The sequence below is a fragment of the Mustela putorius genome, unplaced genomic scaffold (genome assembly GCF_011764305.1).
Source record: "Mustela putorius furo isolate JIRA1106 unplaced genomic scaffold, ASM1176430v1.1 tig00000228_pilon_pilon_pilon, whole genome shotgun sequence".
NCBI classification, from domain to species: Eukaryota; Metazoa; Chordata; class Mammalia; order Carnivora; family Mustelidae; genus Mustela; species Mustela putorius.
The window spans coordinates 24,913,725-24,931,349 of NW_025421322.1; the positions used below are offsets into that span (position 1 = coordinate 24,913,725).

The following is a 17,625-nucleotide window of genomic DNA, read 5'->3' on the forward strand; positions in this document are numbered from 1 at the left end:
TTGGCGCGTGGCTGTCGGGGTGGGGGGTGGGGAGCAGGGAGGCTCCTGCCTGCTCTGATTGGCTAGCGAGGGCCTGCCGGCTCCGCCCAGCCCCGCCCCCCACCTGCCGTCAGCTTCCCGCCACGCAGGTTTCAAAAGCAAAATGCTGAGTCTTTGACTCAAACAATTTACCTATCAAAAGAAAACAGAAAGAGATCTGAAAATGACCCTGCAGAGTACTGTAGTTAAGGGCGCAGGTTCTGTACCCATCACTGCCCTATCCGTGTGTATGATCTTGAGCAAATTACTCACCTTTCCCCGTCTTAATTTCCTCAACTGTAAATTAACTGTAATAATAGTAATAATAATCCGAATACCAAGACTCTAAGACATAATACCTTAGAACCATGTCTGCACCTAGTAAGAGCTCAATAAATGTTTGCTACTGTTAAAGAATTACAGAAAACAGCTTCTCTAAGATACAGCAATTACTCAACTACTTTGAAATAGACAGCATGCTGAATGATCAGAATGTGAGAAGAGTTCTCCTGAAGCTGAAATAAGTTTTATTGATTTGGATAACTACATTTCCTTTATTTGACATTTATCAAATATTTATTAAGCATCTATTATGTGCCAGGTAGTATTCTCAACACTGGGGATACAGCAGTGAATAAGTACGAAAGTGCCCTTATGGACTTCAATTCTTGCCGAAGGCAAGAGAAAATAAATGAAATAAATGTTTATTATCATAAATGCTGAAGAGAAATATAAAGCAGGGAGGGGGAGAAGGAAGCCTTCAGTTTTAGAGGATGAATAGGGAAGGTTTCTCAGGTAAGTATAAGCAAAGACCTAAAGAAGTTAGGTTATTTTGGGTAAGAAAGATGCAAGCAGAGGAAAAGGGAGGACAGGGAGGCTAATGAAACTAAAGATTAAAGAGCCTCCAGGAGTAGATCTTGCAGGGCTGTGGGCCTCAGCTTTAAGGTTTTGTGTTTAAAATTTTTTTTTAATTCACTTAATTAACATATAATGTACTATTAGTTTCAGAGGTAGTTTATTGAGTCATTAGTTACAAGTCATGCCCAGTGCTCATTAATTGCCTTCCTGAATGCCCATTATCCAGTTACCCCATCCCCCCATTCGCCTCCCCTCCAGCCACCCTGTTTCCTATAGTTAAGTCTCTGATGGTTTGTCTCCCTCTCTGACTTCATCCCTTCCCTTATGATCCTCTGTTTTGTTTCTTAAATTCCACATGTGAGTGAAATTATATGATAACTGTCTTTCTCTGATTTATTTATTTCACTTAGCATAATCCCCTCTAGTTCCATCCAGGCTATTGCAAATGGTTAAGATTTCCTTCTTTTTGATGGCTGAATAATATTCCGTTATTCATTTATGTATATTTACATATATAGGACATCTGGGCTCATGACATATTTTGGCTATTGGATGGTCCTGCTATAATATAAACATTGGGGTGCAGGTGCCACTTCAAATTACTGTTTGTATCCTTTGGGTAAATACCTAGTAGAGCAACTGTTGGGTCATAGGGTAGCTCTATTTTTAACTTTTTGAGGAACCACCATACTGTTTTTCGGAAGGGATGTACCAGCTTACATTCTCACCAGCAGTGTAATAGGGTTCCCCTTTGTCTTCATCCACATCTGTTGTTTCCAGACTTGTTAATTTCAGCCATTCTATTTTTTATTACAACTGAGGTGAAAAGACATTACAGCGTTTTGAATACAGGATTGATTTTTTCTGACTTCTTCAAAGAATCCCTCTGGCTGCTGCATGGAGAACACAATATTTGGGTTTATATATACACTAAAAAAACCTTTTTATCTGAACTTCAATTTTACTGGGTATCTTGCAGTTTTATTTGCTAAATTTGGCAACCCTAGTTAGAAAGCCACTGCAGTTGTTCAGGCAAGAGACGATGGTGACATGGGCCAGTGTTAGATCAGTGGAGGAAATAAATGGGTTAAATTCTGGATGTGTTTGGAAGAAAGAGCCAAGTGAATTTGCTGATTAATTGGATTTAGGTGTAAGAGAAAGCGAGGCATCAAGGATGACTCTAATTTATTTTATTTTTTTGGCTTGAGCAAATGGAAATGGACACTACATTAACTGGGATGGAAAAAGTTATGGCTACAGCAAATTTGGAGAGAATGTCAGGAATTCCCTTGATGCACATTTAAGACACACAATTTTTGTATATATGTTCTGTACTTGAAATTTGGCCTTTTTAAAAAGTTTTCAAACATGTTATGCAGCATAATACTTACCGCAGTGTTATTTATAATATCAAAAAAACTGAAAATAGGGGAGCCTGGATGGCTCAGCGGGTTAAGCCTCTGCCTTCAACTTGGGTCATGATCTCAGGGTCCTGGAATCGAGCCCTGCATCAGGCTCTCTGCTCAACGGGGAACCTACTTCCCCCCTCTCTCTGCCTGCCTCTCTGCCTACTTGTGATTTCTCTGTCAAATAAATAAATAAAACCTTAAAAAAACCCCGGCAAACAACTTGAATGTCCCTGAGTGATACTTCACTTAAGAAGGATACTATATAGGGGTGCCTGGCTGGCTCATCAACCGAGCATGCAACTCTTGATCTCACTTTGAGTCCCATGTTGGGTGTAGAGATTACTTAAAAAAAAATAAACTCTTGGGACACCTGGGTGGCTCAGTTGGTTAAGCAGCTGCCTTCGGCTCAGGTCATGATCCCAGCGTCCTGGGGTCAAGTCCCACATCGGGCTCCTTGCTCCGCAGGGAGCCTGCTTCTCCCTCTGACTCTGCCTGCCACTCTGTCTGCCTGTGCTCGCTCTCTCTCCCTCTCTCTGATAAATAAATAAAATCTTAAAAAAATAAATAAATAAACTCTTAAAAGAAGGATGCTATACAGTCATTAAAAATTACAATGTAGGGGCACCTGGGTGGCTCAGTGGGTTAAGCCGCTGCCTTCGGCTCAGGTCATGATCTCAGGGTCCTGGGATCGAGTCCCACATCGGGCTCTCTGCTCAGCAGGGAGCCTGCTTCTCTCTCTCTCTCTCTCTCTCTCTCTCTCTGCCAGCCTCTCTACCTACCTGTGATCTCTCTCTGTCAAATAAATAAATAAAATCTTTTTTTTTTTTTTTAAAGATTTTATTTATTTATTTGACAGAGAGAAATCACAAGTAGATGGAGAGGCAGGCAGAGAGAGAGAGAGGGAAGCAGGCTCCCTGCTGAGCAGAGAGCCCGATGCGGGACTCGATCCCAGGACTCTGAGATCATGACCTGAGTCGAAGGCAGCGGCTTAACCCACTGAGCCACCCAGGCGCCCCAAATAAATAAAATCTTAAAAAAAAATTACAATGTAACTCTGTGTTAAGTGTATTAAGAAATGGGCACAATGCATGGTAACTTGTTAAACTACAAAAAAGTAAGTATCATACTGTTCCATCTTTGTTTTGAAAAAATACATGTGTATACTTGCATTGTAAGAAAAACCAGAATAAACTATAACAAAATATTAATGGTTAATTTCGGGGTTGTGATACTATAGTTGTGTTGTTTCTTTGTACTTCTCTCAATTTTTCTAATTTTTTTTTTGCATTAAATATGTGTCATGTTTACAATAGGAAAAAAAAAGCTTTAAGGTGATTGTTTACCTAATATAAGTGGAAGAGGAAAGAACAATATGTAGGGTAGCATAGTCTACCCTTATGATATGTGCACTTTTCTTTTGCATGTTATACTTCAAAAAAGTTATAAAAAGAACTTCTACGCAGAAAATGCATATGCATTTGAGATTTTGTTAGATATTACCAGATTGACCTCCACAGAAGTTGTAGTAGTCGTTTTAGTTCTTTTAAAATAAGACATAGAAATTTTAGAACACCAAGAGACAAAGTCAGCCAAAGGGTTTTCTTTGTCCCTTTATTTTCTCTCCAACAATATTAAGAATAACCACACTGACTTCAGCCTTTGGTTGGTATAATGGGTTGAACTGTAGGGATATGTTCAAGTCCCAAACTCTGACACCTGAAATAACCTTATTTGGAAACAGGATCTTTGCAGGTATAATTAAGGACTTTGAAATCATCCTGGATTTATGGTAGTTCCTAAACGCAATGACTGGCGTCCATATAAGAAAAGGGAGAGGGGTGTTTGATGCATAAGGAGATACAGAGAAGAAGGGAATGTGAAGATGAAGGCAGAAATTGGAATGATGCCAATGAATGTCAAGGACTGCTGGCAACTTCTAGAAGCTAGGAGAGAGATCCAGAACAGACTCACTCAGAACCTCTAGGAGGAATCAACCCTGCTGACACCTTGATTTCAGACTTCTGAATTTATTCTGACAGTAAATTCCTGGGTTTTCTTTCTCTCTTTTTTATTTTTAAAGTCACTTAGTTTGCAATAATTTTTACAGCAGCCTTAGGAAACTTACGAGTTGGTGTGGAATTGATCTTTAGCAGGTATCTCTTTCCTTTTAGTTTTAGCCATCGTAGATACGAATTACTCGATTTAGGATAAAAGGGGTAGTGGAAACTGAGGTTCTTTCCCATTGCCCCAGACTGCTTACAGAGAGGATCAAGTGCTTTTACCTCACATGTGACAGAAAAGAAGGCTGAGGTTAAGAGCTAAGCATAATTCCATTACCTCATTTGAAATGAGGTTATAGGTGGGTCCCCGTCTGTTCTTTGGTAACAAGGTTAGAAAGTAAACATCAACTTGGACAGGGATTTCTTTCAGGAATGTTGTAAATGTAACCTTAAATACAATAGCTAATCTCATTGATTTCTGTCCAAAGGAAAAAACCATTTGTCACATGGAAGTTGGAGAGGTCATAGTTGCCACTTGTCATTTTTTAATTACTCTGAATTTAAACAGACATGTGTCCTCTTTGAGAGATTTTCTTTTCCACTGGGTTTGGTTTAGGCAGGGTCCTACCTCCTTTGATGGAAATCCTGTAGGGACAGACTTCATTTCCCTGTTAACCTGGGCTAAGGCACAGGGCTCAGGCACATGATCTCAGCTTCGTCAGTGGACTAAGTCATTGCCCCTGAAGGAGTGACCCAAAGACACAGGTGCAGATTATTCGTGGAGGCAGCAGCAGATGGTATACAGAGTTGGTGACATTAATGGTGGCATTCTAGCCAGCTGATTCTTGGAATCTGGAGAATTAGATCAGTGGGACTAGGTTGTGCTTCCTTCCTCTCCTCCAAGCCCTGTCCAAACTTCCTATCCTTCAGTAAATTTGATTTCCTGGTTAAGTTAGCCAGAGATGGTTTCAGTTGTTTGCAACCAGACAGAATTCTGCCAGGTATAGAGGCCTTCAGGTCAGAGGGTAAGTTTTACCAGCGGTTTCCTAGAATGGACATTGACAAAAAGAACATCAGGAGGCCATGTGAGACAGATACCCCTTTCAGATCAGGACGGAGGGCTGGGAGAGAGGGTATGTGGGCACAGGAAGTGAGTGAGAAGAGCCATCATTTTGTGATGTGGTTTTCAGACTTTCCCTCTTTATCAGCCTCTCCTGAATTTACTTCAATTCCTCAGTTTTCCCATGTAAGGTATGGTACACAGCCCCCAGTCTAACACCACAGATAAGGGCTGGCCCACACAGAGGGCCCTGGGACTACTGCCTCCCTCCCACCCCATTCAATGTAAGATGAGTGATAACATTATTATATTCCAACCCAGCCCAGCTCCTCACCTCTAATGGCAAGATGCTCCCTCACTTCCCCACCCCTGCCAGCTCCCATTGTATATTGCTATCTTAGCACTTTATATAGAAATTATCCCTTTAGGTGTGTCTGGGTGGCTCATTTGAGTGTCTTGACTCTTGATTTCAACTCGGGTCATAACCTTAGGGTCCTGGCATCGAGTCCCACATTGGCCTCCAGGCTCCCTCTTTCTCTCTTTCAAATAAATAAATAAATAAATAAATCTTAAAAAAAAAAATTATCCCCTTAACACAGGGAAGTAAATGCAACTCAAAATAATAATGGGAATGCTAGGGTTTTTGTTTTTGGTTTTTTGGCCTGTTTTTTTTTTTTTTTTAAAGGTTTGTCCTCAGTATTTTTTTTTTTAAGATTTTATTTATTTATTTTTTTTTTTTTAAAGATTTTATTTATTAATTTGACAGAGAGAAATCACAAGTAGACGGAGAGGCAGCCAGAGAGAGAGAGAGAGGGAAGCAGGCTCTCCGCTGAGCAGAGAGCCCGATGCGGGACTCGATCCCAGGACTCTGAGATCATGACCTGAGCCGAAGGCAGCGGCTTAACCCACTGAGCCACCCAGGCGCCCCAAGATTTTATTTATTTATTTGACAGAGAGATCACAAGTAGGCAGAGAGGCAGGCAGAGAGAGAGGAGGAAGCAGGCTCCCCGCCGAGCAGAGAGCCCAATGTGGGGCTCGATCCCAGGACCCTGAGATCACCTGAGCCGAAGGCAGCAGCCTAACCCACTGAGCCACCCAGGTGCCCCTATATACCATATTCTTACAATAAAATAAAATAGAGAAAATAAAATGTTAAGAAAATCATAAGAGAAAATAGATTTACAGAACTAAACTGTAAAGACTGCATATAAGTGGACCCGTGCAGTTCAAACCTATGCTGTTCAAGGGTCCACTGTACATGTAAAAAAGGCAGTACAGAAACGTTAAAAATAAAGGTACAAGTTGCTCTGTGAGATTGCTAGGAGGAAAAAGGAGTTTTCTCTTTCCACTGGGGTTGCCAAGCCTGGAAAATATGAATATGGGGCTGCCGGCGGCCCTCCTCCCCACAGCAGGAAGTGAAGTCACCTGGGGATGAAGCCAAGCCCTGAGAAACAGTCTGAGAGCTGGGGAGAAAGGTGGGGAAGAGGGCTCTGCTTCCGGTCCCTTGAGACCGCGGTATCTGCAGCTTGTCTTTTGACTCTGAGAGCCACTTCAGCGTCCTTCCCATTAAAGGAGCTAATAAACAGCCTTTCTGCCTTGACTTCTAACTGAATTGAGTCATGACTAATACTGGGCCAGCTGCTTTGTTGGAATCAAATTATAGTGCTTGTGCTATAATTCTATTCTAATGATCAATTAATTCTTCCAACAACATGAAATGAGGTCCATGCAGCATGAAATGGGTTTGGTAAACCACTAAAGGCCCCTAAATAATCCCCTTTCTTCACGGTCACAAATCATCCTGGGAATAGGCATCTGGTTCACAGAATACAGTGTCTGGAACACTTATTTTTTCTTTTTATGAAACTTAGGACAGCAAGTATTCGTATTTAGTCTTATGTCATCTCCTCCATCAGTCTTTCTCCAAGACCCAGAGTTAAAGGCTTTGGGGGTTATAATCTACAGCATTTTCAATATGCTGGGATAGAACTCATCTGGGTCTAAAGATTTTTAACCCGTTTAAGGCAAATTGGTGCTTTCTTCTGCTGCACCTATCTTGGCTTTAATTTGCTCTCACTGCTGTTTCCTTTATTCTTCACAGCCTGAGGATCATTTTCTTTGATAGAGAAAAGAGAAAACACCATCAAAATAGACATTGGGCATTTGTTTCTTTCAGTTATACAGTCCCTTACTACATATCAGCTGGTCCCAAGCGACAGGATTATCTCTTTCTTTTTCCTTCTAGCTTTTAATATTGAGTGTTAAAAATACCTCTTCCCCCATTAAAAAAAAAAAAAACCCTTTTGTGGTTAAACCTCAGTGTATTATGTGCTGCCTACTTCTTGATCTCCCCTTTCACATCTGTGGTCCTCTTTTATACTTTCCTTTGTTCTGTGACCTTTCTATAAACCCCAACCCTTTAACATCCTGATTTCACTGGGTTTGGGGTTCTTTGAGTGTACTCTTATTTCTTCTTCAACCAGCTCTTTGGAGTTTATAGGTCAGAATCTGTTTCTAAGCATTAGAACTTTATTCCTCTGAAACCATATACCTTTTTATAGTCTCTACTATGAAATCACATGCATATAAAAACACAATATTTTTTTTTTGTTAAAAAATTCCTACTTATGAGGAAGTTTGAAGCATAAAGAAAGTATGTTATGGCAGAGATTGCTGGCTCTTCTCCACCCCCATCTCTGTTGTTTGCCCAGCAACTTCAGACCACCTCCAGACTGGGTAAACCAGTGAACTCTGAAATCGGGTAGGCAACCCATGCCTACTGCAAGTGGGTGCAAACTTTCAAATTTGTCCTTGAGTACTTGTCCTTAGCCCTAGGTACCATATAGAGTTTCCTTATTTCTTTGGTTATACTTTTATCGGAGTTAATTTTTTTTTTTAAGATTTTATTTGAGAGAGAGAATGAGATAAGGGAGCATGAGCGGGGCACCTGGTTGCTTCAGTGGGTTAAGCCTCTGCCTTCGGCTCAGGTCATGATCTCAGGGTCCTGGGATTGAGCCCTGCATCGGGCTCTGCTCAGCGGGGAGCCTGCTTCCCCCACACCCCTGCCTGCCTCTCTGCCTACTTGTGCTCTCTGTCAAATAAATAAATAAAATCTTTAAAAAAAAAGAGAGAGAGAGAGCGCATGAGAGGGGAGAGGTCAGAGGGAGAAGCAAACTCTCCACAAAGCGGGGAGCCTGATGCGGGACTCGATCCTGGCATTCCAAGATCATGACCTGAGTGGAAGGCAGTTGCCCAACCAAGTGGGCCACACAGCCACCCCTACTGGAGTTAATTCTTGGCATTCTACTTCCCTTTAGCAAGGTAGAGAAGGGGGCAAAGGAGAGCAATCACCAACAGTGGCATGGGGATGCCTTAGGAGCCTGGGAGCCAGTTGGAGTAGAAGGCGCTCAGAATGCCTAGACGGGAATGGTTGGGGTTGAGAGAGGAAGGGGAGGCTTGGTGAGGGAATGACTGCTCAGTGTAGGACTCTGGGGGCCACAGATAACTGTGCGCAGGCCATTGAAGGGCCTGTCAAAGACGTGTGGGCAGGTGGCTGCCTGCCGGCCTCACAGGACTCTGGCTTCTGGGTTACGAGGGCTGCAGGAAGCTTATTGCCAAACCAAAACTGTACAGTCACAGAGGAATCGGATTTGAGCCTGTGACTGGGGCAGACCCCACTAGCTGTTCTCAGGACCACCCTCTCAACTTTTGCACTGCCCCAGAAACTGCAGGAAGCTTCTTCTTCCAGCACACTTCACTGAGAAGGCTTAACTCGGTGCCCACTTTGAAAAGGAGAAATGCATAAAGGAACTCCGTTATTTATCACAGAGCCTATATTGAAGTGTGTGTCAGAGCTGAGAGGCAATAATTGATGATACATTGACGACACAAGGACTGATGCTTGAAGTCTTTAGGATTTGAGGAGGTGCTTTCAAACCCCCGACTGCAGATGGCCTATAAACCAACTAAGAATTTCAGTTTTTATAATGGGAAGTACCCTGATCAGTTATGTAGGTTCATTACAAATATAAAGCAGTTCAGAAGGCTAATAAGTATGAAGTGAGGGATAAACAGTTTTAATTATTTGGTTCCCTCCTCCCAGACTGCTGGCAAATAAATACATGACTAACACAAAATGGATGCCGTGCGGATTCTTCTTGAACTTTGAAAAACTTACTCTACCAAGGAATCACTCTATCTTTCTGAGTCGACACACACAAATCTATAAAGACACGTTACAACACGGTGAGATTTGGGGTTGCTATCCCTCTCTAAAACCGCCCCATGCCCCCTTTCCCCCGGGTCCCCGCGGGCTCGAGGATAAAACTGCTAAAGCTTCGTTTTTCACATACAAGATTCTCTCATTTCACTTGCACAAGTCGAGTCTTCCGCGTCGCGTCTGGGTCCTCCACAGCCATCAACCCCTAGCCCGGCTTTGAAGAGGGTCTCAGGCGCCTCCAGGAGACTACCGAAGCGCCGTTCAGGGTCGGGCGGTTTACCAACTCCAAGCGCTCCCCAGCCTCCTTCAAGCTACCTGCGGACGACCTCTGACCTCCGCACTCTGACCCCATCCACGCGGTCACGGTCGCCCAGAGCTTGCCCGGGCCCCGCCCCAGCAGACCCGAGCTCCGCCGGCACGGCCCAGTACTGGCTCCACCCACCTGTCCGGGCCCCGCCTACCCGGAATCGTTCAAGCCCCCCTGTCCCAAGCTCCGCCCACTGGGAGCCCTCACGGCTCACCGCTACCCTACCCCCAAACCCCCGGGATCCGCCCACTTCGCCCTGGCTCCGCCCTCCCGGAACCTGCTCCGCTCTTCCCGCCCGGGCTCCGCCCACCGGAATCTGCGAAACCCGCGCAGTCTTTGGTTCCATCCACCCGGAACTTGCGCCTCCTCCCCGGGCTCCGCGCGCCCGGAACCTGCGTCGCTCGCTCCTCCCAGACTCCGCCTACCCCGTACCTGGCTCCACCACCCGGGAACTGCACCAGCTGCCCCGGGCTCCGCCCCGAGGACCTGTGCGGCCCGCCGAACGCCGGCTCCTCCCCCGAAGCCTGCCCGCGGGACTCGTCCAGTCGCTTCGCCTCAGGCTCCTGCCCTGGCCCCAGCCAGCCCGCCATGGAGGGGGATGTGCCCGCCGCTGCAGCCGCCCGCTACCAGCCGGCCAGCCCCCCGCGGGACGCCTGTGTCTACAACAGCTGCTACTGGTGAGGGGGCGCGGGGGCAGCCCCCCGCATCTCCCTGGCGCAGCCCCCCGCATCTCCCTGGCGCACTAGGTCTCGGCGGCGCCGCCGGGCCCCGCCTCCTCTCGGCCCCTCCCTGGGGGCGCTTTGGGCTTCGACTGGCGGGTTTTCCCGCTTGGGGGATGAGGGAGCGGGAATGGCAGCCCTGGTCTCTGGAGTGGAGCGTAGGCATTTGGAGAAGGGGGAGGTGCGGAATTCCCACGAATGGTAGGGTCGGTGCTGCATTACTGATGCCCTTCGCTTGGACATTTCTCAGCAGATCTCAGTGCTTGGGGGCCAGGAGGGGGAGGCAGAGGGGGAACGCGGTGAAGCTTTGCAGATTACCTTGCTGAAGCCTTTGTGGTTTCACACTGGTGGGAAGGTCGTTTTAATTTTGGAAGAGAATGGAGGAACGGAGATTTTGCAGTAACTTTCCCAAGGTCATCAGCTAACAGCGACCAGGAATCCAGTTCAGGCCTTCTGGTGCCAGAAACCATGATCTGAACCACCGTGTTGTTATTGTCATACCCATTACATTTACGTAGAACTTGCTGTTTGCCAAACATTGTTCTGATTCGCTCGTGTAAGCTAATTCATTTGAGCCCCACAATTACCCTACCAGGTAGGTACTTTTGTTATCCCCGTTTTTAAAGATGAGAACGCTGAAGCACAGAGGGGTGCAACTAACTTGCCTAAGGCCGCATATGTGAATGAAGAAATGGGGATTTACCTGTAGAGTTGGCTCTGCAGTCCACACACATTACCCCTGTAGCAGGCCACCTGTGTGGCTGAATCACCCCTCCTACCTTAGTCTCTTTTACTCCCACACCTGAGTAATGACTTCTTCCCCAGCCTCCGGTTGCAAAAGAAACATCAGGCCCATCTAAAACTACCTTTTCCTCCTTTAGCTGGTCATCAAACCAGTGTCACCAAGAAGTTAACATTTGTTCAGCTCTGACTACATGTCAAGGCCAGTGTCAAGTGTTTTCATCCATGACTGGGAGATAGGTTCTATCATTAACCTAGTTTTACTAATGAAAAGAGGGAAGCAGGGAGAGGCTGTGTCCCAAGATCAAACATCTAGCAAGAGATGATGCAGAAATTGGAACTTCCATAGCGCAGGAGTCTATGTTCTTAATGACTACACTTTATTTCTGCCTTACCTCTCACCTAAATTTCTTTAGTTCTTGTTTATAGTGGCCATTCATTGTTTTATTTATTCATTAGATAAATGTTTATGAGGCACTTGGACTGTAATGCACAGCTGTAGGGATTTTGGGATATAGTGCAGGGTCGACACATTTCCTAGTAAGATCTCATGGTTCCTATGTTTTGGTTCAGGGAAAGCAGGAAAAACCAAGTAAACCATGTTTGGTGTTAAATACTATGAGAAAATAAAGCAAGGTAAAGGATGGTGACTCACTATTTCATCATGGATATTTAAGGAATTGAGGCATTGTTGATAAAGTGGTATTTATGCAGAGATCTGAAGAAAAAAAGGGTGGGAGCTTTGTGGATATTGGAGGAACATCATTCTGGATAGGGGAGCACTGGTGCAAAGACTCTGAAGGAAGCGTGCGGGAGTTCCAGGAACAAGGGTGCTGGCACAGCTAGAGTGCAGTCATCTGGTGGAAGAATGGTAGGGAATGGACGTCTCTTCAATAGATGGTCTCCTTTAAGTTCCTTCAGCCATGGGCCAGGCCCTCCTTGGCTGGCAGGGGCCTGTTCTAGTCCTTTCTTAGAGGCCTCTGTCCCAGTCTCTCCTATCCCCTCAGGTCCTGAACCTTAGCTGGCTTCACACTGCTGAAAGCTGTTCTAAATTCTGATGAGCCCTAGAATCACCTGGGAGCTTTATAAAGCCAGCAGATCTTAGGGTCCCACTCCAAAGAGTCTGGAGGTGTGGATGGTACCGTGGAGGAGTCTTAGGCTCATCCAGTGATCACACTTTAAGGAATACAGTCGAGGAGTCTTAGGCTTGTCCATTGGTCACACTTTCAGGAATACAGTCATAGACCATAAACTCTGTCTCCTGAGCATAGCAAGTCATTTCAGATCTGGTCACCGTGTGTTTTTCCAGTCTCATTTCGAACCTGCCTTCTACGCTGTAACCCAGGGTTTCTCAGCTATAGATCTTTATTGACATTTTGAGCATGCTAATGTGGTGGGGGGCTTTCGGGTATTGTAGGGCATGTAGCCGCATGCCTGCCCCCTACTCACTAGATGCCTGTAGCATCCTCACCCAATTTGTGACAACCAAAAATGTCACCATATAGCGCCAAATGTTCCCTGGGGGACAAAGTCGCCTTTAGTTGAGAACCAGTATTCTACCCTGTCCTAACCTATCAGGTAGGCACACCTTACTACGCTTGCCCTCACAGCTTCATATGATGTGAAATAAATGCCTCCTGTCTGCTGCTTTCAGCTTCTGTCAGTTGTTACCTATCAGAACCAGCTGAATGATAATAGCAGTAACCAGTATTTCTGTGTGGCATAGGTAGTTTGCGGGGCACGTCTGATTCTATTGTAATTGTTTTGTACTCCTCTGATGTTGGTTGAGCACCTGCTGTGTGTCAGGGATCCTTCCCTTCTGCATGCTTCTCTGACCTCAGCCCATCAGCAGGAACCCTTGCAGAATCTTGACCTGAATGCTGCTTTGTTAGTCTTTCTGCTACAAAATAATCAACCAGTAGGTTGGAACATAATTATTATAATCTCCCCCCTCCCTCATTTTATTTTTTTTTATTTTATTTTTTCCCCCCTCCCTCATTTTAAAGAGGTTCTAGAACACACACCAAATCTGGGTCCTTTTTATTCCCAGCAGTAACTCCCTGCATTTCTAAGAATAAACCCCCCATCTCCTTTTTAGGCATGGAGCCCAGCATAGGGCTTGAACTCTGGATCCTGAGATCAAGACCTACACTGGGATCAAGAGTTGGATGCTTAACTGAGTCACCCTGGTGCCCATAGGCCCCCTTTTTTAAACATCAAATGTTTCTTGAGATCCTTCTAATGATATTAATTGTACTCTTGAAAAAAAAATTGATAAAAAAGGACTACAGATTCAGTAACTCCTCTGTTTAAGATTTTTTTTTCTCTTTGTAACATTCATACACACTTGAAAAATAATAGACTAACTTTATCCATTCACTTATGTATTCAGCTATGCCGCAGTACTTGTGGTACACACGGATTCTCAGACTGTTCTTGGTAACTCTTTGCTCATCCTTGGGACTGGGGGAGGGGGAACAAACCAGGAGAAACCACTGACCTCTACCTCCTCTATCTTCCCGTGTCCCTCAAAATTAATGACTCTCTCTTCTATGCATCTTTTATGACCTTCTATGATGCTTATTTATGGATCTGTGTGTCTCCTCTCATTGTCTGTGAGCTCTCATTTATCATTACATCCTTCAAGCACTTAGCATAGTGCTTTTCTATCACAGGCTCTTGAAGAGGTCTGTGATCAACTCCAGAATGTCTACAGGCTGGACAGACAAGTGTCTTCTGATAACTTCGTCTTAGAACATCCAGATTTTGGGGCGCCTGGGTGACTCAGTTAAGTGTCTGCCTTCGGCTCAGGTCATGATCTCCAGGTCCTGGAATCCAGCCCTGCATCCAGCCTGCTTCTCCCTCTCTCTTTGCCTGCAGCTTTCCCTGCTTGTGCTCTCTCTCAAATAAATAAATCTTTTTTAAAAAAAAAGAACATCCAGGTTTAAAAAAAAATTTAGCTAACACATATTTTGTATCATAATGAAACAGTTCCTTTTTGTTACTCCCTACTGCGTATCCAATGGAAGTCGTCAGTCACAGTCTTCTGTTACTACCTCTACTGCTACTTTTTCTATACGATTTCTTAGGTATTTTAGAGATCACAGGAAAAAAATACACTTTGCTTCAATACTTTAAGTGTACTCGTATGGGACATTTAGGCAGGTAGACAAGGTCAAAACTGTGCATTGAAAGTGTGTCTCCATAAACTGGTGGTAGTTCTTAGTGCCAGGCGCACCTTACTTCATTTTCAGGTAACGTGGTTTAGATGTTTGGAAATTAGGCTTTGGCAGATTGAGTCGAGTATGAGTAGTGTTGCTATGGCTCATTTTGAATGAAGGTTCAGTGGTGGCTCATCAGAAAAAGATAAGAACCCCAAGGCTGAGCAATGACTGTGCCTGTGTGGGAGTGTGCCTCTGGCCTCCCGGGTAGCTGGGTTTGATGCACTGGGCATTGCTTTACTTAGCCCAGTTCTGACTACTGCTTTACATATCTAAAGGCCTGTCCTAGAGAAAAGGAGATTGATCTGGGGCAGAAGTATAGGAAGATGGATTTCAGTTCAGCCTGAGAAAGGACTTCCTAAAAATCAGGACCTCTTGTATCAGAGGGATGCAGGGAATCCTACTCACAGAGTCTCCCTCCAAAAGGATTCCTTGGCATATCATGTAACTGTCCCCTGGTCCTTTCCAGCCAGAAGCCCTCCTCCCCAACACAGTCATCTTGCCCCTTTGCTAAGGGGAGCAGTGAACCGATATTAACTAAGATTTATCAAGCTTTTATAATACGGTATGATTATATCCATTTTACACATGAGAAAAGCAGATACGCACTTCAAGATGTTCAGAGCTTCTTACCTCATAAGTGGCTGAGTTGGAATTCCAGCTGTATCTCAAGTCCCTGGATCCAAAGCTTGTGGAGTATTAATGTAGCATATTATCAGCTATAAAATGCCTCCCAGTGCGAGCACTGCTGGGGAAGGTAGCAAGCACTCTGGAGAAAGGTCGGCACATGGTATGAATTGGGTCACACCTTGTTGGGGGATGTTTTAGAGGAGGGTCATGCATCCATCAGTTATTGGATGAGGTGGTGTTTAAAGTCTCTTCCAACATTTTTATGTCTTCATCAGTCTTCTGTTCAAGTTTGAAAGACCCATTGCTTAATTGTATTGATTAAACTGTTATTTTATTTCAGTGAAGAAAATATTTGGAAGCTCTGTGAATACATCAAAAACCATGACCAGTATCCTTTAGAAGAGTGTTATGCTGTCTTCATATCTAATGAGAGGAAGATGGTAAGTGGTGAGTGATTGTAGAAAGAGAACAAGAGATTTAGGGTGACAATAGGAACTAAATATAGTATTGGTCACACTGCCCCAAATTGTGCTTTATAAAATACAGGAACATTTTAAAGTTTATTTATGAATGAGATTATGAGCCCCCCCGCCCCCCCGCTTTCAGGGCATGGTTGAGTTAGAAAAGTTTAGTCCCTTATTTGTAGGTCAAGAAATAGATGATGGTATGCACAAATTAAGTTCCTTCTCTTTAGGTATGAAGTTAGAGCTTTTTAAATTGCTTAGGCTAGAGCCACATTCTTTCAGGTTTGCAGTAAAGATGTTTTTGTCTCTGAAGTTTAAATAGAATTATGGTAAACTGATATGAAGTATTAAAAAAGCAAGCAAGCCCTTAAAAAAAAGTAACTATTAAGAAAGCAAGCCCTTAGAAAAAGTAAGCCATTAATATTTTATAAAGCACTTAAAAATATTTGAAGATTTATATATATATATATATATTTTTTTAAGGCTTTATTTATTTATTTGACAGTCAGAAATCACAAGTAGGCAGAGAGGCAGGCAGAGAAAGAGAGAGAGGAGGAAGCAGGCTCCCTGCTGAGCAAAGAGCCTGATGCGGGACTCTATCCCAGGACCCTAAGATCATGACCTGAGCTGAAGGCAGAGGCTTTAACCCACTGAGCCACCCAGGCGCCCCTAAAGATTTATATTTTTAAGTAATCCTTACACTCATTGCGGGGCTTGAACTCATAACCCTAAGATCAAGAATCACACACGCCTACCAAAGGAACCATCCTGGCACCCACCCCGGGAAGCACTTTGGTAAACATCATCTCATTTGATGCTAATGGAAACACAGTACAGTAGGCAGGGTTTAGACAACTATCTCCATTTTATAGATGAGGAAATAGAGGCTCAGGGAGGTCCCACAAATAATGTGGGAAAGCAAGACTTGAACCTGCCAGGCCTTCTGATTCCTTTTTAGGTCTCTTTCTACTCTCCAAAGAACATCAGATCATTAATTTTTGCATTTTCATTATTAAGAACACTTGGAAGGATTTAGATTTCTTCATTCACCTTGATAGTTGATTGCTTAGAAATATTTTATATTTTATTTACCTGTTACTTTAAAGAATTTAGTAGTGGTGTAACTGAAGTCGTGGCTTACAAAATTGATTATATTTTGTAGATACCTATCTGGAAACAACAGGCAAGACCTGGAGATGGACCTGTGATCTGGGTAAGATGGTCAATACAGAGAACTTCTGGTGCGTTAGTTCTTGTAATTCCCAAGCGGTCTCTGTGTTTTGGTAAAGCAGAAATGATGGCGCAGTAGAGAAAGGCTGTGATAATTATTGATAATTGACCTCTTGGGAATAGATTTTATTTTGTCTAAGGTAGTACTTACAGATATGTTTTTATTTAATTTTATTATTCTAGGAAAGACTTTATTTCTTTAATTATTATTTTTTTCTTTTAGTGAGCTCTACACCCAATGTGGGTCTTGAACTCACGACCCAGAATCAAGAGTTACATGTCTACAGACTGATCCAGCCAGGTGCCCCATATAGGAAAGATTTTAAATAGCTGATGTGGCAGATGTGTTTGTGATCTAAGCTGTTACCCATTTAACCTACTGGAAGGAACTTTGGCCATATCTGGTCCAGCTGCACATTCGATTATTTGGATATCATGTTAAAAGTATAGGTTTCTGGGATGCCGGGGTGGCTCAGTTGGTTAAGCAGCTGCCTTCGGCTCAGGTCATGATCCCAGTTTCCTGGGATCGAGTCCCACATCGGGCTCCTTGCTCTGCAGGGAGCCTGCTTCTCCCTCTGACTCTGCCTGCCACTCTGTCTGCCTGTGCTCACTCTCTCAAAAAAAAAAAAAAAGTATAGGTTTCTGACTTAGTTGGTATAGAGAAGGGTTTAGGAGGGTAGTGTTCTTTGTAGACTTTTGAGTCACCATGACTAACATTTGAAAAACCCGGATCTACTCCAGCTCTGTTT

At 43.9% G+C, this 17,625-nt stretch overlaps 1 protein-coding gene across 9 annotated transcripts in view; it reads left to right on the plus strand.

Annotated features, from left to right (window-relative positions):
• Window positions 1-10,217: 10,217 nt before the first annotated feature.
• The window catches only part of NTAQ1 (N-terminal glutamine amidase 1), a 34,780-nt gene continuing 27,372 nt past the window's right edge, over window positions 10,218-17,625 (plus strand). For 3 of the 9 annotated variants that reach the window (XR_006606165.1, XR_006606163.1, XR_006606164.1), the window contains exons 1-3: window positions 10,224-10,548; window positions 15,523-15,622; window positions 16,809-16,859. Coding sequence is in view for 4 of the 9 variants with exons in the window: in XM_045078100.1 (XP_044934035.1) it covers window positions 10,460-10,548; window positions 15,523-15,622; window positions 16,809-16,859 (240 nt within the window). In the remaining 5 variants the exon portion in view is untranslated. Of the gene's footprint in view, window positions 10,549-15,522; window positions 15,623-16,808; window positions 16,860-17,625 lie in introns of all 9 variants that reach the window. The other 6 variants (XR_006606162.1, XM_045078103.1, XM_045078100.1 and 3 more) reach the window with 5 other exon arrangements.